The sequence below is a fragment of the Phyllostomus discolor genome, chromosome 1 (genome assembly GCF_004126475.2).
Source record: "Phyllostomus discolor isolate MPI-MPIP mPhyDis1 chromosome 1, mPhyDis1.pri.v3, whole genome shotgun sequence".
Lineage (NCBI taxonomy): Eukaryota > Metazoa > Chordata > Mammalia > Chiroptera > Phyllostomidae > Phyllostomus > Phyllostomus discolor.
Genome location: NC_040903.2, coordinates 176,494,700 through 176,519,857, shown reverse-complemented (window position 1 = coordinate 176,519,857; position 25,158 = coordinate 176,494,700). Strand labels below are relative to the sequence as shown.

Below are 25,158 nucleotides of genomic sequence, written 5' to 3'. Positions count from 1 at the left end.
TTAAGAAACTGCCACAGCCACCCCAGCCTTCAGCAGCCACCACCCTGATCAGTCATCTGCCACCAGCATCGAAACCAGACCCCCCACCAGCCAAAAGATTGGGACTTGCTCGAAGCTCAGATGATGGTTGACATTTTGTAACAATAAATTATTTTTAAATTAAGTTCTGTACATTTTTAGACATAATGATATTGCGCATTTAATAGACCATAATATAGTGTAAGCATAACTTTTATATGTACCGGGAAACCAAAAAAATATGTGTGACTTGCGTTACTGCATTATTTCCTTTGTTGTGGGGGTCTAGAACATGTGTACTAGCTGAGTAACTGAATGTGCAACAGAGACGGCCTAGAATGCTATCAACTGAAGCTGGTCACTCCTTCTACTTGAGCACTGTGAGGGTCTGGAAGTTCTCAAGCCTGTCAAAAAAACACATTTTAAAAGGCTCAAGTCTCTAGTAGTATCCACCGCAGTGTGGGGCAATGTTACTATGAATTCATGGAAATTATTTTCATTCCAAAATAGCTTCAATCTCCTATGCAACCAAAGATACAAAAATGAGCAACATGGCTGATCAATTTAAATTTTACCACTTCACTTGTTCCTTGCCTCTTTCTGGTTAAGATACTGCTAAAAGATGAAAAACCAAGCATTAAATAATTCATAAACCAGACCATCAAGGCATAAAATAATCAAATCACTGAATTTCCTGTATAACTTGGTAACTGAAGGAAAATCACTCCGTAGACCAAAAGTAACAGTTTAACACACTGAATTTCATCTTTCTCTATGAGGCAGGTTTTCTCTTTTCAGTCAGTATGTAGGTAGGGTTACCCAATTGTTCAAATTTCTTCTTAGCCACATACACATTTTTTGGTCTTCAGGAGAAGAGGTGACAACCCCACTCCACTGCCCCTCTCCCCAGCTTTGCAATAATCACAAGTATGGGCACATATCATTCGCTTGTCCTTACCTATTGCTTGGAAGTGCATCCGAGACTGCTGGGCTGCTGTGCTGAGAGGGTCCAGCCCGGGTATTCACCTGCAAGTACAGAAAGACTCTTGATCAGTTTTGTGTTCGGAGGATACAGTTCTAATTAACCTATAATTTGCCACAAATTTCTCATTTCACTATGAAGGTTAATTAGTTTGTTGCCAGACAGACCCATGGTTCGAATCTATTTAGTATATAGGTTACAGAACTATACAACCTGTATATTACGTAATACTCCATTACTGTCATTACTCAAATAAACAGTGCTGGAGAAAAGGAGAGATAAATGGGGAAAATTTCTAATCCATTGTCTAGAATTGAGTTCAATTCTAGAGAAAAATTCCATTTAGTGTTTTGTTTTGTTTCACATGCAAAAAACCAAGCCTCATATGTTCAAAAAAGCGCGTTAAGAATACATCCAGGGGTTTGTACTGAACCTCAAGATGTCACATCCATCCAGCTCTAAAACCAAGCAGAACACTGTAGAATGTTCCATGTTCACTAAAAAATGAATCCAAGTAATTAATTATAAAATGTTTGAATCTAAAAGTCAGCTTTTCTTTCAAATATAAAGCCTTCAACAGAAACCCAGAATTCAAAATACACAGAACAATTAAAAGACATCAAATAGATATATGTTTTTAGCATAAATATGTCAAAAGACGAGACAGGTGGGTAATCTGTACGCACTATGCTTATGTGCTTAATTAATCACTGAAACGAAGTCTATATTTTCATGTAAGTAAATCTTTGTGGAGACCAGAACCCAGGATCATTCTGAAGAAACAGACCAACAAAACAATTCCAAATAATAAAACACATGACAACAAAACCCCTGTATCCAAACATATACACATATTAAGCATCTACTACAGAAAAATCCCCCTCCACCTTCCATTTACAAAAAAAGAAAAGAAAAAGAAAAAAAAAAAAAGAGATCGCTTGTCAGAGCTTGAGAAAGTGCAGTTTTATTTGACATTTCAATAAGTGGAACACAGCATTACAAATCCATCTAACTTTACTGAAACAATTATTGAAATTTGTACCTTCAGGCCATGTATGTTCCGTTCCCCAGGAGGCTTGCAGGCTGAAACAGTAATTGACTAAATTGTAGAACACATCAGGGCCATTTACAAATTTGCTCAAAATGAATCGTTTAAAAAGAAATGAGGGTGACACCAAAATTAGCAGAGAGAAATGATTGAAAAGTGGCTCCCAAGACCCAAAGTGGGAATTACGAACCAGGGTTTTTAACTTGCAGGAGTGAGCATTTATAAATGCACAGAGCTTTCTGACACCACCTCATATAAATTCCAATTTCTGCTTAAAACATGTAAAAATCAAGTTAACTGAGCTAAAATGATTAAATTCCTTTCATAATTCAAATTTCTGCAACCTTTCCTCACTCTATTATATTGTATATCTGCTATCACTTAAACTACTTTGAAAATCGCTAGGTTTTGGAGGGGAGCAGAGGAGTGGGAACAAGGTCTTTTAATGCCAAAATGACTGTTAGAGATTCTAAGATGGAATATTCAAGTCTGAATACTATTAGTTTGCACAGCAATAAGCAGTCAAATTTATTAAAATACAGAGATATCACTAATTTCATGACATTTCTTGCAAATCTTGACATCTGGTAATATTTAAGTCTAAAGATAAAGCAGTGCCAAGAAAAATAATATTAATTTCCTGACACCATACTGAGTTAGATGTTAGTATTTTTCCAATTCAGCAAATGCTTCTTCATCAGATGTTAAAAATACAAAAGCTTCCTGCCCGTGTTACAGGCTGCTTCCATCGGAAAACTACAGTGCCCTACATATTATATGTTAAGGGGCTGTCAATTTTGATAGATTGTTTGGGGAAGGATGAATTTGATTTTTTTTCTCCTTTCTCAGATGTACATGTATGTTTCCTGTTTCTGGCAACAAGAAATACAGCTATTTAATAATAACAATGTGAGTAATAATTACAAAGCCCATCAGTAGCTTTGATTTTGTATATTTCAAGTGTACTCAAATTTATTATTTTCTAGAAAATATATCTAAATCTTAATAAAGAATTTTTATTTGTTTTCCTAAAATACATTAAAATCAGGACTCAAATCTTCTTTACTTAAAATGGAAATTAAATTTTTGAACAAAACAACAGTCACATATATTTGATGTTCAGTCCTTGGGGGACCATTCCTAAGACAGCATTACAGTGTTTTCACTGAAGTACCCAGTCCATTCAGAAAACTTCATTTAATAAGAAAGGGGCTAACTAAGGAATTAGAGATAGGCATCAGCTCTTGTTTTTCCCCAAGAGTGTAGTGGTTGCTGAGGAGTGGGGGGTATAAGGGGGTTAAATGATAATGGGGAAAAATATGATAAAGTTAAATCAACTCATGGCTTACCTTAACTTCTGCCTCTTTCCTCAACTGGCTTCTTAAACCTTTATAACTGAAAATCTAAACAGTATTCAAAAACCTAGTACCTCATATTCCCTAAAGTTATAAGTCAGAAGTTACTATAAAGCTAGTGAATTTTCATACTTACTAACTTTTAACATATTTTTTAACAACAGAAAGGACTTGGCTACAAGCTGGTGGTTACCATCCAAAGCAACTGTCCTACTTGGAATGAGAACATCTGATGTTAGAACAGAAACTTGACCTCCTGTCTTTCTCACCTATTCTGTGTACAGATTCTTCTTAACATGGGGCCTGACCACAGAAGGTGGCCTGGGGCCTCTAACCAACTATGTAGACCCTGTTAATACACCCAATATGTCTATATCCTAGTTGTACAAGTTTGCATAATCTCACTTATCTAGATATGATGTAATTAAGTAAGCAAAAGCAAAAGAACACAAAAAACTAAAAAAGTTGTACAACTTTTTTTGTACATGCTGTACAAAAAAAACCCCAAACAAACACAAAAATCCATAAGGGAAGAGTGATTGAATCTCCTAGTTTTAAAAATGTAAATTTAGCTTGGAAGAACTTTACTTAATAATTTACTGGGGCCTAACAGGCTCTGCGCCAGGAACACGTGTGACACATCCCATTCATTTTCTTCTTTTCAGGATCCTTTCACTCTACTCCACACTCCCAAAACCCCTCCAAACGACCCCACACACTACTGTATCTTAACTTGCATGTCCTTCTACTTTCAGCAAATTATATTTTAAAAAAATTCTTACTCCAGCCCTGGCTGGTGTAGCTCAGTGGATTGAGTGTGGGCTGCAAACCAAAGGGTCGCTGGTTCAACTCCCAGTCAGGGCACATGCCTGGGTTGTGGGCCAGGTCCCCACTGGGGGCCATGTGAGAGGCAACCACACATTGATGTTTCTCTCCCTCTTTCTCCCTCCTTTCCCCTCTCTCTAAAAGTAAATAAATAAAATCTTTAAAAAAATTTCTTACTCCAACGATACATTAACCATTTATAAGTTGCGTGATTCTGAAATTACTGAACCTTCCTGAACTTCAATATTCTCACACAATGAAAACAATAATACCTAATAGGCAAAAGTGTCGGGAAAATTGGAAATAATGGAACTTAACGCAGTAGTAGTAGTGTTATCAGTAATGAAAGTCTAGAATGTTTAATTGGAAAACTCATACCATGATTATTTGTACAATTATCAGTTAACAAAACTAAGTTTAACCTTTAATTATTTCAGTTAAGTTATTCTGGAAGAGTTACTTAGAGAATTTCCTTATCTGTTCCATCAGTTGGAAAATGGGGATTCCAAGTGGGACAATGTATAATGGGTAATGACTTAGCAGTTTATGTAATGAAGCGGTTCTTTTTCTCCATTATTCAGATTTTAAGGGAACATTTATACAGGGACACATTCATATCTGATATAAGGTCAGTAGTGACCAACCTAAAAGGGAAAAAGCATGCTATCTTGCCAGGTGATTCACCAAGACTTACCTTAATCACCTTATATTTTTGAAGACTTAACAATTAAATCCCCATTTATGAGGACTTTCCCTTATTTAGAAAATGCCACCCCTCAAAACCAAGCACCAAACATTCTATCAGAAATTCTCTCCTAAGGCTCCTTGGTAAATCTCAGCTTCTGTACGGGCTGAAAGCTTCTCCAAACAGCAGCTTTGGCTGCTATCATGAGCCACAATTTACAAATACCCAAAATTAAAGTCGTTCATTTGCCTTGGTTTAGAAACCATGCAGACCCCCAAAGAGTTCTTTAAGCGAATGTAAGTATGTACTTCAAAAACAAAAAAACAATCTAGTTAGTTTAATTTACTCTAGTAAATTAGATATTTTATTTGCCATAACTACGATATAGGCTGCAATCCCCATGACAATGAATGCTTCTTCTTCTTCTTTTTTTTTTTTTTCAAATTAAGAGCTAAACATCATGTTATGTGCATTTAAACCTTTGGAAAACATAACTGTTGATGAAACAGTTTACTGAAATAATCATTGTTGATTAGAATTTGTTCAACATTACCTCTTGGAAATATCTGCAGAGGCTCTATTAGCTGTCCATTTACTTGCTGTTCCATTACTGTGGAATAATACTGCAAAGAGATTATAGGAAGAGATTACTCAGTAATATGTGAATACTGGCACCGGCACTCATGGGTTGTTTAACTCATAGTACTTTTGAAAATTGCTGGTACATATAAATCAGCCACGAGAATACTCTGTCCCCCATTTGCACATTAAAATGACAATTGTGAATATTCAGTACTGAAAGCCCAGTGCCATGTTAGCCTCCATGCTGTCATTTATCTTTAAAAGTGAAATTGTTGATTAGGACTTGATTAGTATTTGATCTGTAGAAGTATTTTGAAAATGATATGTATTTTTTTAAAAAAACACAAAGCATTTTAGTGAAAATTTCTCAAATTGCCTCTTATTCTTTTCCCTGGATTTTGCAAAGCAAACTAAAGATGCCTTACACTTAGCTTGGACTTCTTTGCCAACTAATCACACATATTCATATTTGTGTATAAAATTCACAGATAATGGAAATCTAGGTCATAGAGACTGTGGGATGAGCAAACAGGATATGATCCATCCAAAGATGACAGGACCATCAGATAAAAAGGCGGCCCAGTTCATCATAAGCTCATCAGTGAGCCTATGTCCACCCAATCTGAAGATTGCTCCTGGGCCCTCACATCCTTAAACTTGACAAACAACAAAGTGAGGCTCCTGGTGGCAAAATATCAACAATGAAAGCGACTGGTTTCGTGTTTGAGGGGCTGTTGCAGAGCAGGGCTCCCCTTTAATCTTTGCTGTTTTTATATTAAAAACCCACAGATGTAGTAGTAGATATAACATCTACTTTTCAGAAAAATTTTCCTTGACCATTATTTGATGACACTCTTAAGTTTCTTTTTAGAAGATATATATATATATAGGTCTTATTGTTCTTATGTACTTTACGTTATTACAAGATCAAGTTTTTTCCTTAATAATAAAGAGAATTATTTTTACATCATCTTAGAAATCATAAGTTCATAAGGCTAAGGCTCTTGGCCCTAAAAACAAAGTGAAGATGAATTTCTGAAAGACACAAACTGACATAAGTGTACCCTGCTCTCCAAGGGCTTCCAACCTGTAAAGGAACCTGATCCTCTCCTTCTATGTATGTAAAAACTTATATACATACAGCATAAACACACGTGATATTCTCTGGAATACATTCTAAGGTGCATGTCTTTCAGGAGACTCTATTCCTTAAAACCACAGAAATACAGTGCTCGCCATTACTCAACCAGTGATGACAAGTAAATGAAATATCAATCATGCAGGCTGTCAACCTTTTGGGACAGCAATAACTGTTAACAAGTAGTCTGGAAAAATTGTCCGAAAATGACTTGTTCCCAGCACACCAGTGTTTGAGGTTTCCATGGAAAATTAAGATGCCAGTGGCTATTTGGAACATTGCTCAGGTATTCTTTTTAATGGAAAATTTGCCGGTTATTGATCCACAGCATGTACCCCCTTGCTTCTGGAAGGCTGCGAGCAACTTTCCAATCAGTGGCTGTCAAAAAAATTACTGCCTTTTTATACTGATACAAGACAACAGCAGCGGTGGCATTCACCTATAGTTAATGCTTTTCTTTAATTAACTGCTATGTACAATGGGTTAGTAATTTCAGCTACTACTTCACCACAGTCCTAAAATCAAAACAAATAAAATATCCTTATGCTTTATCTAACAAATTAATTATCGAGTTGTCTGCAACCGGTGCTTGTGGTCAAGGCTGAAAACAAACCACTTCCAATGGAAAGGGTCAGACAGGGGCAATGCATTTTTTTCCTACTATAAAACCTTGCATGCATGAAATTGACCTGTTTTCCAACTTTATTTATTTACCTCACAAAATAAATTTTAAAAAATGATTTCCCTTTGCTCTGGCTGGTGTGGCTCAGTTGGTTGGTGCGTCATCCCGTAACGGAAAGGTTGCGGGTTTGATTCTCGGTCAGGGCACATACCCAGGATGTGGGTCTGTTCCCCAATTCAGGGGCATTCGGGAGGCAACCAATCAATGTTTCCCTCTCATATAGATGTTTCTCTCCCTTCCTCTCTTTCTGAAAGCAATGAAAAACAAATTTTCTTGAGTAAGGATTAAAATACATATTTTTAAAAGAATGGTTTCCCTTTTATTTCTGACCTGTGCCAAATCAACTGGTAAACTATATATATTTTTATAATCATTGTAAGAATTTTTTAGCAATCTATAAACATCTCTTTATACTATATAACTAACTCATTCACTGTAATGACATTAAGTATGCCACTTGCCAGTTTCTCTAAACCAAGTAGACAGGATTTGTATTTTGTTTTCTACAATTCTTCCAAACCCAGGAAACATTTTCTCCTGCTGAAATACTGGGTTTGATCTGTGTTTGTATTAACAGAGAATCTGTGTTCCACACAGTAAAGGACTTCACCACCAAGGACAAACTATAAAGGGCAGTGATTAAACCCATGGCGTGGGCCTCCTCTAGGCAAATGACCTCTGAGGAACAGGCCTGGTGAGGACCAGGGGGCCACCAACAAGGCACCAGGCCTAGGAGCTCAGGACACTGCTTACACGGCACTCCCTATGGGACAGGATAAAATGCAGGGCCACAAACAGTACCCCCTGGAACAGAGAAGTCCCAAGGGACCACAAGGCCTGTGCTGCCCAGTAAAGTGAGAAGGAACTTGAAGGAGTCAGAGGGTCCACCCCAGGCGACGCAACACTGGCCGTGTTTCAGCACAGCACCTTGGCGAGGAAGCGCTGCCCCTCGTCTGCTCATCTATGAAATGAAGGTGGCGCCCGTCCACAGGACTAATGTGGGACTTACTGAGAAAATATTAAGACAGCGCTTAGTAAGCTGCAGATCTCCATCCTCTCAATGTTTCTATATGTTCTCCCTTTAAAGGGATTCTTTCCCATTTTGTCCCAAAGAGTGATAAAATATAAACAATGATGACAAAGACTTCTACTAGACAAAAACAAACTGAAAAAAGCAACTAACCAAACAAAAGCCTAAATCCTGTATGCCAAGATGCTCAACATGGTTCAGACAGAAAAGTAACAAAGTGAACCATTATAACATTCATTAAGTCATAATCTGAAGTTACCTAAATAACTTCCTGACCTTACTCTCTATAATCCTATCTTGGCTTTCATTACTCCTAATACAAATCCCTGCACATAGTAGGTGCATGATAAATATATATCGCTTGAAATGGGGTCCAACTTGACTCTACCACTTACTAACTTGTAGTGGCCTTCAAAAAATCATTTAACCTCAGTGAACCTTAGGTTCATCCAAATGAGAGTAAAGAGATCTATTCTATGACATATGATTAGTGTGAAGCTCGAAATTAAATGGTAGCAATAGAATTAGTGAAGGCACATTGTAAACTGTAATGCATTATTAGTAGTTGAGAAATTAAAAAGTGATCCACTTAATACTGTAACAATATTAAGCACAACACTGTTTGAGAAGTGCTCTAGCATTTAAAAATACAGAAATAGTTATGTATAAAAAGTACACAGTATTGTGCTCAAACTGAATTTATCAGCGGCAGTTATAAAATGTGTTTCCTGCTGGTGTCCCTTGCAGAATCCGTTACATGTAGTAATTGCAGCAATAATCAATAAGCTAACTGAGTAAAAGATTAATCAGTTTTGTGATTGCTAATGGAATCTCCAGACCCAGACTCAGATTAGTTTCAGAGATCCTCTGAGATGTTCTTCAAAATCCTTAAACAATTTTAATAAGGATGTGACAAAGTTTAGCACAGTTATCCAAAAATCTAATTAATTTGAAACAGAGGGCCAGAATCAACTAGGGGATAGCAAGTACAATTTTTGGCTTCGTTTTGTTTGCAAGTTTATCAAACAGTGTTCCTATTTGTTATGAACCCAATTCTAATTCTAACAGCACAATTCAATCAATAATTACCACATTTTTTTCTTCATGGAAATCTGCCATATGAAAAACTTCAGTTCCAAAACAGCAGTTTAATTTTACAAGGCACAAGTTTTCTATTAAAAGAGAGAAAGGAGAGAGACAGAGAGAGAGCAACACACAGAGAGAAGTGACTATCATGCACTGAATACCTGCTGTGTATAGGCTCAGCACTACATATCCATGCTTATTCATTTGATTTGTCACAACCATATTCTATTCTGAGAGGATCACCACTCCTATATTTCATAGACAAAATAAAGGTTTTATCAGTGAATCAAGAAAAGTACTTCTTTCATCCTAGTCCATGCACTCAGAACATGAAATGTTATGAACATGAAATGCCTTTCAGAGCCAAAGGTAAGTTATTTCCTATTTCTCATACCTCAAAACATTTAACCAAATAAAGTGAGCTACTGGGTGGACTGCTGAGCTGGTGAAGACTTGGCTTCCTCATTCACACCCTGTGTGGGCTGGGCCACGCCACCTGCCCTTTCAGAGGCTGGGATGCACAGGGCAGCAGGGCGCAACGCCAAGATTCCTGCACGGACAAGGGACCTCTCCCTCTTTTTCAGCGACTCTCTCTAGTTTTCCCACCTCCCTAACCACCCTACTCAGTTTCCTGTATAAGTGGTTCTTTCCCCACCCCTCCTTTAAGTGCTGGAGTTCCCCATAGTTGTTCATCAACCTTCTCTTCTTATTTTAGACTCTCCTTAAGTTAACTGCAGCCACTTCAAAGGTTTCAATTACCAGAGGAGTCATTGAGACTAATTAGGAGCTGATGAATCACAAATCTTTATTTTCAGCCCAGATTTCTCTCCTAAGATTCAAAACACACCCAATTGGTTGTCCAAAGGCTCCTCAAATTCAACGGGTCCCTACCTCTCCCACCCCTCCTTCATGCCCTACACCTGTCTCCTGCCACCTGGGTTCACCATCTCAGTAAACGACATCACAATGACCTAGTTTTCTAAGCCAGGTATCTGGAAGCTTTCCAGAGCATCTCTCTTTCCTTCTTCCCCACACTCAGTCAATCACCAGTCCTATTCACTCTGCATCTTCTCAAATCCCTCAGGCTAGGGTCCTTCATGATCTAGCCCGTCTTCCTGCCCAACCTCATCTCATATCTTTCCTTCCCCCTCACTCACGGCCCATACCACACTGAACCACAACAGCTTGTCCCGAATGCACCAGGCATCCTTTCACCTGAGCCTTTAATTATACTCTTTTCTCTGCCCAAAACACCCTTCCCAGTCCCCTTATCCTGGCTTACTCCACCTAAGCATCACCCTCTTCAGGAAGGCTTCTCCGTCTCCAAAGCTAGATCAGATGCTCCTTTTTTGTGCTCACTGAACATCTAATGCTTAAACTCTTTACGGTATTTATCCCGCAGCCTGGTAATTACGAGCTTCTCTCACCCTCCCACAAGGAGCACTGTTTCCTTTTGTGTTAATCTCCCTGACCTGACTGTGAGTTCCTTCAAGAAATAAACTACATATATGTTCATTGCTCCTCCACCACCTGGCACAGCACTTGGCCAGACAGCTACCATCCCATAAATATGTACTGTGTGAAAAATGGGCTGTATGAATAAGATGACAAATCAAGGAGTGAGTGATCTCAGGGACATTTACTGGCTGTGTGACCTTGACAAAGGCATGCAGTTTGTTTGTGCCTCAGTAATCTCAGCTGTAAAAATGGGAAAAATACCTCCCTTGCTCACCTCATCAAGGTGTTGCGAAGATCAAAATCAAAGAAGCTGGTATAGAGAAACCTTCTTATGAAATTCTTGAAACACATCTGGAAGTAGGCGCAGTGTATGAATTCCCCACTTCTGAGTAATAGTACATAGAAGAAAGTGTTTATGACAACAGGGTGACACAGAAACCACTAAACAAGGTTACTGAAATTTTTAGGCCAAGTACAGAAAGAAATATAAGAATTTAAGTAATTAATTTACAAAGGTTGAGTCAGTATCCTTTCCCTTTCCCTCAATTACTACAGTACTATATGTACTACAATAAGTAAAAGAGGTATTATAAGGCACATTGTTTCTTTTCTGAAAGTTCATCAAGGGCAGAGACCATGTCTCATGTACTTTCTCTTAATGCAGAGGTATTAACATGTAGCCTATATGAGCCTTAGGAAATCCGTAAGTTCCTAAAATTATCTGAAATGTCACATTGTGTACATGTATCCTTTTCTGGGAAAAGAATAAACAATTTTCCACAGTTTCAAAAAGGTCTGTGCCCTCCAAACCTAAGTAGGTACTGCCGTACAAGCCTACCGCTGCGCCTTAAACATAATAGGCGCTCCCCAGATGTTTAAGGGACGGAGGCAGATGGAAACTAGTAACAGGCGTGATAACCACTCTCATTGGCTGTGCCTTCTAAATTCCTCAGTGGCAAGCCTTGCCTATCAAAAAAGATTTATTTATTATTCTATACATTTATAACACAACAGTTTCCTAAATCTGTACTAGCATGCCTTCTAACAGACAACATAATCAGCGCAGTGTTTCAACTTATAAGGAACAGCATGCTGGTTTTTTCCTAATAATGATAAAAGTTTCAAATTCCTGTTTTGTCAATACTGCAAGCATACCCCATTATATGTAGCTCGGTAAGTAATTACAGCAATAATCAATAAACTAACCAGCTATTTGCAGTCCATAGTTAATTTATTAGTTTTCCCAGTGAAGAACCCAACAATCTTAACTCTGTCAAGTAACTACAAATTCAATTACAACACTGCTCAGACGTGTCATCTGTTAGGGCTTCTCTCAGTTATTTCTTATACTTTACATTGAGAGGCTTTCCCTCTGTGATGCTGACCTTTTAGGAAGCACACAACTGCTCAGTGGTCGAAAATAGCACACAAAGCCCATCTGTTTTGAACACCAAATTATTAGCTACAAGACTTACCTGCTTACCTGGCTTCAGGTCTCCCCCCCGCCCCACCCACATTCACCTCACTGCCCCTGCAGAGGTAACTACAGTGTGTGGATTTTCTTCCTTAAATGGCCCTGGACAGAAGAGCCGCATGTGGTCATGGATTAACCAGATGATGATACAGCACAACGCAAAGTCCTCAGTGAAAGGCTGACAGGGAACAACTCTGGGGCCTGTGTATAGGCTGTTATTGGATAGATGTATTTATTAATGATTTGAAAACGAAAAAGACAGTAATTTGGCCAAGTTTAATGACAGCACTATTTGTTTTGGATATTAAAACTGTAAGGGATGTTGGAGAGCTACAGATGGTCTTAACAGAGGTTTGGGCAGCCAGCAGCAGATGAAATTCAACTTGGACAAGTTTGAGGTAATGCACATTTGCAGAGTTTAAATTTGTATTCAGCAATAGGTCCAAAACTTGTAGGATCCTCTCGGCTGAAGCTTTCAGAGTCATCATCACAGTTAACCTGAGGCAGTGACTACACTAACCTTTCACCTATTGCTAGGCTGCAGCAATTCTACTAAACTTCTAAAGTAGAAGTTTAAAATGGTAGCTTCAGAGAACCTGTCACTTAAATAAAACAGAACCATCAGGTCATGCAGACAGCAGGCCAAATGGGACATTGCTTCACAAATAGACTGCTTATTTAGCCAGTTCCAATAGTGCTTTGACAAAGATCCTGCCTACTGCTAACCTGCTGTTAAATTAATTAATTAATTAAATCAGTTCTGGCCTGTGCAGTTCAGCTGGCTGGAGCATTGTCCTGCAAACCAAAAGGTTATGAGTTCTATCCCCAGTCAGGGCACAAATGAGAAGACAACCAATCTATGTTTCTCTCTCACATCAATGTTTCTCTCTCTCTTTCTCTTTCTCCCTGTTCCTCTCTCTCTTTGAAAGCAATGAAAAAAATGTCCTTGGGTGAGGGAGGATTGCATGAATGAATGGAGGAATGAATGAATGAATGAACAAATAAAAACAAGTCTTGGCGAGGATGTGAAGAAAAGGGAACCCTCATATACTGTGGGTGAGATTGTAAATTGGTGCAGCCACTATGGAAAACAGTATGGAGGGTTTTCAAAAAATTTAAAATATAACTACCAAACAACCCAGCAATTCCACTTCCAGGTATTTATCTAAAGGAAAAGAAACCTCTTAATTTGAAAGATATATACACCCCTACGTTCATTACAGCATTATTTACAATAGCCAAGATATGGAAGCAGCCTAGGTGTCCATGAAGAGACAAACTGATAAAGAATGTGATGATATATTGGGTTGGCCAAAAAGTCCGTATGCTTTCTTTCATAAAAAAAAGATACATTTTTCATTTTTACCAATAACTTTATTGATGTGAATATTTTGAGTATGTTGGCTATCTCCCACATGGTAAAATGTTGATTGTTCTCAATTAATGTCTTGATTTAATCACTATCACCTTCAACTGGCCTGCTGGACCATGGAGCATCATCCAGGAAGAAATCTCCAGCACAAAACTTTGCAAACCACTTTTGACACGTTTGATCAGTCCCAGCACCTTCTCCACACACTACACAAATCTGTTTTTGCATTTCAGTTACATTCTTACCTTTCTTGAAATAATAAAGCATAATATGCAGAAAATGTATATTTTCTTCCATCTTCAATTTTAAGTATTTTTTAAATGCATGTTGATGACAGTTATCACAATACAATCTAACAAAATTGTTTCAAATGAAGTTAAAGACAACTCAGTGCTACCAGAGCCATCTTACAAAAAAATCAAACAACTTTTTGGCCGACCCCATGGAAAATTACTAGGCCATAAAAAAGAATGAAGTCTTGCCACTTGCAACTGCATATATGGACCTAGAAGATATTATGCTAAAGGAAATAAATCAGACAGAAAAAGACAAATACTATATGGTTTCACTTATATATGCTGAAAAAAAGATAAACAAAATAGAAATAGGCTCATAGATACAGAGAACAAACTAATGGCTGCCAGAGGGAGGGGGTTGTTGGAATTAGAGAGAGGGTGAAGGGGTTTAAGAGGTACAAACTTCCAGTTATAAAATATATGTCACAGGATGTACAGCACAGGAAATACAGTCCATGTCATAATAACTTCATTATTACACTTGCCATGGTGATCACATCGTAAGGTATGTAAATGTCAAATCACTATGTTGTACACCTGAAACTAATTTAATGCTGTATGTTAACTATATATCAGTTTATGCCCTTTTGGATCTATTTTCTAGGTTGATAATTTACTGTATTCCTCTAACTTTATTGTAGCATATTTGTACTCACCTTTCAGATATATGAAGAAACTACCCCTCTTGTTTCCGGTAAAACTGGCCCTGAGAGCACAGAGGCTCACCAGGAGCTGCCAGCTATGGCCTCACACCTTGGTGATGCCCCACAGCAATCCTGCTGCCAGAGGCCCACCATCACCTTTGAAGAGGAGCTCCCAGCCATAGTCCCTCAGGGGCAAGTGATGTACAACATTGTTCTGCTCCTTCTTGCCAGCTGGGGTGACACAGGACCCTAACCTACAGGCTACCCTGAGCTGAACTGGGAACACAGCAACACCGATGAGAAAATATAGGCACTACCGTGGCTGAGGCCTGCTTGGGCTCATTTTTCCTTTGCTATCATGAGCCACATGACAAACCAATCGTTCTAATGCAACTTTGAGTGTGCTTCTGCTTCTTGCCAGTACAGGTGCCACAAGATATTTCACAACAGGGGCTAACTAAGGGGCTGCTACATTTTTATCACTAGTTCGAGGTCATTCAAAAGTCCCAGACAAAATAGAGGAGGGAGTTAAAATAATCAGCTTCACTAAAAAATGCATTATTCATTGACTAGAATGAGGAAAAAAACTTTACTTACAGCTTAGAGCATGTTATTGAGAAAAAATGAAATAATTTCCAAGATGATTTATTTATTTCATTCAGTTTCTCACTCTCTTCACCATCCCTCCACCCTGCTAGGAGAATACCTTAATATCAGTTCGTTTGGACGGACTGGCATTGAATCCGGGGAGCAGGTGCTCACCGAAGACTGAGCTAGTTTTCCACTTACAACGTAAGTTCAAAGTAGGACCTACTTAACACGGGGAATATTTAAAAGCACTGAGTACAAAATGAGCTTTTTCAATGTCTTTGCCCTTCAACGGAAACTTTCTAATAGCAAAGGCCCTGGAGCTGTTAAATGTTCCACTCCTAACCGGGCAAGAAATTTTGGGGTAAAACTGGACCTAAAAGGTAAGGAGAAAATCTTAAAAACTTTAGAAGCTCACAGAGTATTTTTTATATTCAATGATATTAATAATATTACCTCAGTAGATGCCAAAACAAAAACATCACCTGAAACCACCAGGAGCGAAGAGGCTGGGAGCCAAAGACCTGGCTCCGTGTCTAGACCTTCCTATTTATCACCAAAGTGACCTCCAACTCAATCTGATCTCTCTGGGCCTCTGTTTCCTTCTCTGTAAAATGAAACAGTTGGACAAGACCTCTAGGCCTCCCTTCCAACTCTGCAATCTCCAAGTTATGCATACTAGGTAGGATAAAGCTCATCATATCTCAATTTACCAAGTGCTACAGAGGTCAAAAAGTACTTTTCCTCATGGTACTCAACATCCAACAGGGTGCACTGTGGTCAAATGTACCACAGGGAATACTTACACTTTACTAAAATACAAGGGCTCAGCCACAACTAGAGGCATTACAGTTAAACTCATCCCATATGTTTCTGGCAATGTGGGAAAAAATGATATAAGGAGACAGAGTAGGCAAAATGAAGAAAATTATTCTTGTTACTACTGTGCTACACTAATACCAGCACCTCAGTATCGAGAGAACCGGGTGTAATCCTTTACTAGATACATGACTGAGCAGAAACAAACATGCATCCATGTACAAACATAAGATGTACTGCTGAGTTTCTCAATGAAAGATCACCCAAAAGCAAAGGTTAATGTTAAAATACCCCCCTCCCCGTATATAACTGGACCTCAGTGATACCTAAAGCTTAAGATGAACCAGTAAACAGGGCCCAGCATTGCTGTTTGATGCTGTAAGGCAACCAGCACTACCATACAACAGCTGCAAAGAGATGGAAGGAGAAAAGCAGCATACTATCTTTACTCTTTCTACAAAATGGCAGAGAAAACAAAAAAAATGTACACTACATTCAGGGAATTTTTAACAGGGCCCTTTAAAAAATTAGCAGTAATCACATATTCAGGGTTCAGAATATGCAGTTTGGGTTTATTTTTCTCCTAATAAAGCATTTCAAATTCTAATTAAAAAAATATAGAGGCATCAAAAAAGGTTCAATAATGTCAGAGCAAACACCATGATCCCAGAAGTGGAATATTCTAACAACATAACTTATAAGGAACTACACTATAAAAAACAGATTGTTGATTAACACAAACTCATAACAAAATGCAGAGAGCTATTGCACTGGTAATAACACTTGGCTGCTGAACTCTCTCAATACATTAAATATCTCCTTGGAGACCAAATTACGTTAAATTTTCTTAAAGACAATTTATTATGGCTTTGTTTTTTCTCATTATCTCTTAAAAATATATCTAATGAAGAAAATACAACTTCTAAGTAACTTACGTAAAATGGTACTGATGGGCGACAACAGATTTAATATGTTGGTTACCATTTAAACAGCGCTCAGCAGCCTACTGTCCTGACAAGTCCTTACCACAACTCAACATTCCACGCATCACATGCATCAAAAACTGCCCCACGCCATTGTTACGGCACACATAAAATTAACAGCCTAAGGCTGCTGGCAATTTAAATAATTGATAAGTTTTCAATTAAAAAGGCAACATTTTCAGGTCTCATACAAAAAATCTGTTTAAATTACTAGTAAAAAAGAAAAAAGCAAACTTACGTACTGTTGGCCCAAAGCCAGAAAATGCTTGTAACCGATGGATTTTTTTAAAAAGTAATTCTGCAAGTTACACTTTAGACATTGCAATTTTTAAATAAACTTTAGGTAGAGACTGGTGCTGTTTATTCATGTGACCTTTGTAATCAATGGAAAGGAATAATTAAAGGATTTATGGTAAAGCGTCTCTTGTTTTGCTTTGCCTATGTGAAAGAAATACTAAGGTGACTGCAAAATACTGACTACATGAAAAAACTGAACTGATTTTTTAGGTTTTTTGTTTGTTTATTTTACAGTAAATAAGTGTTCATCTGTCAGTATCTTCCTGTGTTAGCATCCAATCCTGGAATCAAAGTTTTTCAGAGCCAAACTGAACCTAAAAAATAAAGACCAATGCAGGTTTTTAATAGCAGGTTGGTAACTGAGGACTATCAACCAAAACCTATTGCAAGACTAGGTCCAAATGGTTCTCTTGATGGCAGAACTGGAACAAAAAGGAATTTCAACCATGAGAACCACAAGAGATCAAAATGACAGCCAACCAATGTTGTTTGCGATCTTTGAGAAAGGGACTGCCTTACCCTCTGTTTTTCACATGTTATTCAGAGCCTGACGCTGCACAGACAAAGGTGGTGTGAGGGGTAGGGCCACTGCAGCACACAAGAGGGCGAAAATCCATTTAGGTTTTAAATGACTTAAAACTTATCCCTCAGGGATATTTTCACTTAAAAATACTTTGTGCAAGCACTCAGAATGAGATAAGTGGAGATCTACTTTAAGTTAAAATTCTTTGGGTGCCTCAGGTTCCATCTCTAAACATCTATTAAGTGAATGCATGAGAAAATCTGGGCCCAATCAGCCTGACCACAGTCCACTGACCACTACCAATTCCTTAAAAAAGTTTCACCATCCGTAGCAAATTAACACAAAGCATAGTGCATTGCGTTTTCACAGTAAAACTAAATTTACTCACTTTAATGGTCATCTTTACTTTTGAGATTATGTAGTGCCCAATGTTTTAATCTTCAAATAACTCCCACTTTTTTCTTTATTAGCAAAATAATGGTTAACAGTAGATAATTTTATTAGTTTGTCTATTAATGTTTTTATTTGGCAAAATTAAACATTACCAGGCCTATGTCTATCCTCCAACCTGAAAATGAAAAATTGATTAGTTCATAAAATCCAACTAGCTGGATCAATGAGCTAGATGATTTCTGTTCAGATTCTCAAGAAAGCTGAGAAACTTTTAAGTTTAAAGATAATTACATAACTATAATATTTTCTTACAACACCAAAATAAGCACTACATTTGAGAAAATAAGCACAAATCATAAGGAATACATATGATAGCTATATAAGGTGTTACATAAACACGAATCACTCAGCATTTAATAGTGGTTGTAACATAGAAAGATCCCAATACTAATGTACAAGGGGTGGCCAGGAGAGAAACAGTGTAAAACAGTAAAGGATCATGGGCTTTGGCTTAAGGAGAAACTGAACTTAAATTCCACATTCAAATTCACTAGTATACGACCTTCAGCATGTCTGTTAACCACAGCTTCCTCATCTAAAAAACAGGAATGATAATATCTACCTCACAGAGTGATTATTAAAACCAATGAAATTAAAAACCATAGGCATCTAGAATACAGACCAGGCAACTAAAAAACAGAAATGACTATTATTATCATTATGATCACACGCAGCAACATTCTTTAAAAGGCACGATTTGCCAGATCTTCCCCAAAGTAGATTATTTAAAACACAACTGTGTTCAGTGGAGCTCAGACATAATGAAAGCACGCCGATGTCAGTAATGCACTCTGCAATGGATGTATATGAAAAAACTGGAATCCGTCTATGTGTGTGTGTTTTCTAAAAATAAGCATGTCACATACTCAGGAGAGTGAGCAATCAATACCAGCGCTAGCCCTTTCAGTAGGCCATCCTACTCTGCCTTTCAAGGTGCCGATGAGCCCTGGTCTAAATTCTCAAAGCACAAGGACTCTCAAAGAAGTTAATGGGAAGTCAATGGGAAATTGACTTTTCCTACTCTGTGCAGCTCTAAATGCAACGCTCTGTTAATCATGCCATTCTTCTTGTTCTCTTTCCTCCTACCCTAAATTAAAACTATTGGCGGAAACCCACACAGATATTTTATAGTTTTCATTACGATGAAACAACACCTTGGGTTGAAGTTGAAGTCTATCAAAAACCTACAGCCTAACTGTTGGCTAAGATTAGAGTCTCACTGAAAAGCAAGGGCCCCAAGTCCATCATTTCCACCATAATACCACTTTGCATTTGTATAGAACGTTTGTGTTTGCAAAGGGCTTTCAAGGCTATTCCCCCATTTGATCATTACAATGACCCTGTGCCACAGAGAGGACAAGTATTATTATCCACAATTGACAGATGAGGCAACTACAGCACAGAAAGGTTAAATGATTTGCCTAAGGCCAGGACGCCAGAAGAGAGCAGTGGTCTCCTGACTTCCAGTCCACTGCTGTCTCCACCAGGCCAGTGGAGAGGTTTTGTAACAGCATGGCAAACTCAGATAAAACAAAATAAGGGGGAATAAAACAAAGGGAGGAAAGAGTAAATCAGGGCTCAGGGAAGCTGTATGTCTTCATTATAGTTGAATTTTTCAAACTTAGTATTAAAGTTTTAGAAATGTAGTCTTTTCTCTTGTTTATCTACTTTAGTCCTGAAACATTAATGCAAATTTTCATTGAAATCCAAAACACAAAAGAAAAGTCATTTCAGGATATATTTAAATCACTTTGATTCAGTAAGTAACCCCACAGTAGTTCATCTTGGGATGGGTGCGGGGGGTGGTAAAATAACTGAGAGTACATCTTTAAATCGTGCATCCATATTAAGCCTGCAGCTACATAATAACTATAGTCTGTTTGGAAGGGTGAAAGAGATCTCCAGTTGAAAGTAGATTTGAAAAATTTTTTAGAGCCCAGGGGTTCATTTTTAATGAGCCGTTACTTTAAGTACTGCATAAAAAATACAGGAAATTGATAGCCCATTTAGTCTGCACCATACCTAATGCAACAGTCATTAAGATGCATTATTCTTAATGTTCATGATATGATCAGTAAGTGTCTTTTGGAAAGAATGCCCTTCACTTTCACATAAGGAAATCTTTGAAAGCCTTATACACTATATAGAAAAATGTTATGGCAACTGTGATTTACTTTTATATCTTCACTCTGCCAAGAAACAGCATCCTAGATTACAGTAACATTTTTAAGATAGTCCTCATTTGTAATATACTTACATATGACAGCATTGCCTTCATTTCTTCATCACTTCTCACTGTAATTCGATCACCATCTTCATCTTCATCTGTTTAAAAAGCAACATAATGCAAGTAATAAGATTTGCATTTTCTAATGCACAAAAACCACGTCAGCTGGAAACAGGATACACTTAGTTTTTACAAACTGGTAGCGAAATCCTCACACATCTCAACATCCTATTTTGGGGAATACTGAAGTTTGTCATTTTTTTAAAGAATACAATCAGAATCTCAATAAATAACTAAGATTTTTTGGGACAGCTGAAAGTTAAAATATGGCTCATACCATTCGTGACATATATTTAGGAATATGACTAAAACAGGTTTGGTTGGGAGAACTGTGGAAACCAGAGACGGGCCAAGCCTGTTCTACTACCTGCTTTTTCTCTTCCTCTCTTCCAGGCACACCGACGTGTCACAACAGCCTGATAAAAACGGCTAACGTTTATTCAACACCATATACACAAGGCATTATAATGTGTGCTTCACATGCAGTAAATTACTTCCTGAAAAAACCTCACAATGATCCTATAATGTGGATAGTGTGCCCTGATTATTATTATTCCCTTTTTACAAAAGGAAACACTGGGAGCCTTGTATAAGGTTAACTCGCAAAGCAACTCGAATACAATTCTCCCCATATTCTGCCTTACCTAGTAGCTCTTTCTCTTTCTGAACAGTTTCATTTGCACTGAACTCTCACATAGGAATTCATGGTATTTTGAAACAGTCTTGAAATCAGAGAATAATAAGACTACAAAACATATAACCAGAATGTATAAATTTGACTAAGTGTACCATCAAAGCAGCCACATCCAGAAATAATGTACTTATTTCAACTACACTTCTCTTATTCAAAACAGTTTTGAAATATGTTTATAACCTGCTTAAGAACTAGAAGATACACCATGTGAAAACATCAGATCTCATTTTTAACCCTAAACAAAACTGTCTTCCAGATGACTCACCTACACTAACCTGTCAAGCAGAACTCAGAATGACTTTTGGCTATTTCTAAATATTTAGCTAGCTACTTCATCTTTCTAAAGATAAAGATCTTTCAACAGGAGAAGAGCCTATGTGGTAGACTCTAACTGTATAGTTGAAAGAAAAATGCCAAAAACATTGAGAACAGCAGCAGCATTGGCTGGAAGAAGTAACAGCCTCCCAGAGAAAACTTGGACGGGGCAGCTCTCTTTCCTTTGGATGTCTCAGCTTATTAAATCAGACGTGCTATTTATTTAATTTGGTCACTCGGGTATCTAAGTGCTGATTTGATCAGATGCAGAGAAACTGACCCTAGGCCTGGCGAAACAGATGAATCCCTCCTCATGAAGAGAATAAGCTTACGTCGCACGCTCTGGGGATTCTTACTGAAAATACAGACCAGTTCAGTCCTGTTCAGCACAAGGCTCTTCGCCCGCCAGCCCTCCCTCTTGTCCAGTGGCAGTTCTGAAGATATCCCCCTGCTCACTGACCAGGCTATGGAAACCCTAGGAGGGAGCTTGTGTTGTTCCCAATTAGCCTATTTCAGAGCAAAATGCTACTTCCTTTTTCTCTTCAGTAGCCAGTAGCAACCTGACATCATGATAGAAACCACCACTTGAGCCAGCCCCGCTCAGTGATCAAGCCTACAGCTCGTGCTGGGATTTTCTCTCCAAAGCATTTATTCCTGGATCTTGGTTCACCTGCAGAGAGTTCCCCAATGGAATGTAAATCAGTATCATCAAGCTGCAGTAAATATCTACATAGGTAGACTACCTAAAGTCACTGTTGGCATTATGCTACCAATAACTGCCTATTTTCAGTATACAAGGCACACGATGGTCATGTTCAGTAACAAGGGCAGCACATTCCTAGGAATGTTGCACATACAAAGGGTATATAGGAATCTATCATTTTCCTTCTTTCTTGTTTTTTTTCCTTATTATCCTTACCTGAAGACAATTTTTTTCATTGCTTTTAGAGAAAGTAAAAGCGAGAGAGGAAGACAGGGAAAGAAACATTGATGTGAGAGAGAAACAGTGATCAGCAGCCTTCTCATACACGCCCCAACTGGGGATTGAACCCACAACCTGGGTATGTCCTCTGACCAGGTTCAAGTTCACAGCCTGGTCAGGGCACATACCCACAACACTCCTACCAAGTAAGCCACACCAGCCAGGGCTCTTTTCTTTTTCTTTTTTTTTTTAAGTTACAGAACCTATAAAGCCAAATTGGAGGAAAAATGCCATTCTAGTTTTGTTTCTAGATAGGTTCTAGAAACTAGTATTTTCAAGGTTAAGTCAAAATTTTTTCTTACAGATTCAAGAAACAAAGGGGGAAATCAGATATAGTATAAAGGACTATAATGTTGCATATTATTGCACATAAGAGTACTTTACATTTTTGTTTTAAAGCCAACTCAAATTCTCTGTTTAGATGTGAGCTAAACTGAGTTGTTCTTGATAAAGTCCTGAACTTAGGAGTACTTCCAACCTGAACAAAGCAGCTTTTATACACCTCATTCTTCCACCAGAGCCAGCCACTGAGATGGAGGTTACAGAGGGGCTGCTCATCCTCAAACTTTAACATGAACAAGACCACAAATGTGCTGTGCATGTGGGGTGGGGTGTGGGCGTGCTTGGAGTTTGGTGAAACGGGAAAATTCTTTTTGTATTTTGTAAAGAGAGGATATGGATTCCAGAAGAACCATTCAAATCATGTCTCTCCACATCAGGAACAACAACAACGAAGAGTTCTCTCAGCTCTCAAAACCAGACTTGAATCTCTAAGGCTACTTAAAACAAGAGAGTCTGGAATTCTAGAATGCTATAAAATCTCTTACTGATTATTTCAGCACAAAACTGAGGGAAGTCAGCCACCAGAATAATTTCTTATCTAGTGGTTCTGTAAAATGCAGCTATGAAACACTACAGGGGTGTTTTCCTTTAAGTGGACAGAAAACTGAGACCAAAGGGCCCAAAGAGCCAGCTAAGGGGTGAAGCATTGCGTGCCGTCCCATAGGGGTCTGACTCTGAGAGAAGGAGTTCTGAGAAGCTGAAAGAGGCTTTCTAATAGAGCCTGAGGATAAAGTCAGGCTTTCATATAACACAGTGATGAACAGTTCTCAAGGATTAATAAAAGACCCCATTTTATGTATGTATTGGTTTTCTTTACAAATTCTCTTTTAGGGACTGATTTACTTTAATAATTGTGGTTATTAGTTTTAATGAAGATTCCTTGATCCTGTCAAAGAGAAGGCTAGGTTGGAAAAGTAATTACATTTATGAACAGACGGATGATTCCAGCCAAAATGCAAAATCTAGGCAATCTAACCCCTGAGGGCAGGCCCCAAACAATCCACTAGCTATGATGTTTAAAGCAGAACACCACCCTGCCTGGTGTGGCTCAGTTGGTTGGGTGCTGTCCCACAAAGTGAAAGGTCACCGGTGTGATTCCCAGTCAGGAAACATGCCTGGGTTGCGGGCCTAGGGACCGATGTTTCTATCCCCCTCTTTCTCCCTCCCTTCCCTTCACTCTAAAATAAAACAAATAAAGCCTTTTAAAACATAAAAAATAAAGTAAGAACACAAGGTCTGTCCAGACAGTATACAGCCATGTAATATGAAAAACCAAGACAATTACTGAAGAAGATACAAGATAAAAAAAACATGTGCATAGGACAATGATGCCTCAGTCCTTTTCAAAGTTATGACCTTTTGGGGGAAATTTGGTTCATTGGTAGCAGTTTGAATCAATTCATTAGCAATTACAGCACAATGTTCCTTCTGCTCTGGTAGCAAAAGCCACGGAATAAATTTTGCCACGACACCTTTCGTGCCAAGATCCTATGTCAAAATCTCAGACACAGTAGTTTTTGAAATCCCCAGATCAGCTTCTGGGTCTTGTATTGTCAGTCTCCAATCTTTGTTGATTGTAGACCATACACGTTGCACATTCTCAAGTGTTCTGCTTGTTGCAGCCCTTCCAGAACACGGATCACTTTCAACAGATTCTTGACCATCTTTGAAGCATCTGTGCCACACTTTTATTTGTGCTGCACTCACTGCATCCCGCCCCAAAAGCCTTCTGAATCATCTGAATAACTTCCACGGAGGAATATTCAAGCTTAACAAAAATTCGATGCAGATTTATTGTTCTATTTGCTCAGCCATTTTGAATGCGATGGCCATACAGTACACAAGCTCACCCAGTGGCATCTACCACTGACTAGTACAATAACTAGTACAGGGAAGTCATCATTATTCATGCATGCACATTCCAATTCACTCTCCTTGGCTGCCAGGTTACATTGATATTGCCCAAACCATTCTTGTTATATTCACAATGGCTGGACTTTTTCCAAACGGACTTCATACACTTATCTCTAAAGACAATGAGCAAAGAAGACATGCAACAGGTACACGAAAACATGCTCAACATCATTAATCATCAGGGAAATGCATCTCAAAACCACAATGAGATATCAGCTCACATCTGTTAGAATGGCTACTATTAAAAAGCCAAGAGATAACAAGTATTGGTAAAGATTTAGAGAAC

General features: G+C 38.2%; 1 protein-coding gene across 10 annotated transcripts in view; it reads right to left on the bottom strand.

The window, feature by feature from the left end:
• MAP2K5 (mitogen-activated protein kinase kinase 5) overlaps positions 1–25,158 on the bottom strand; it is a 254,584-nt gene that overhangs the window by 211,684 nt on the left and 17,742 nt on the right. For 9 of the 10 annotated variants that reach the window (XM_036009526.1, XM_036009501.1, XM_036009506.1 and 6 more), the window contains exons 3-6: positions 20,596–20,663; positions 5,467–5,536; positions 2,043–2,083; positions 977–1,044 (exon numbers count right to left, since the gene is read on the bottom strand). In XM_036009526.1, the coding sequence (XP_035865419.1) occupies positions 977–1,044; positions 2,043–2,083; positions 5,467–5,536; positions 20,596–20,663 (247 nt within the window). The remainder of the gene's footprint in view (positions 1–976; positions 1,045–2,042; positions 2,084–5,466; positions 5,537–20,595; positions 20,664–25,158) is intronic. The other variant, XM_036009547.1, reaches the window with a different exon arrangement.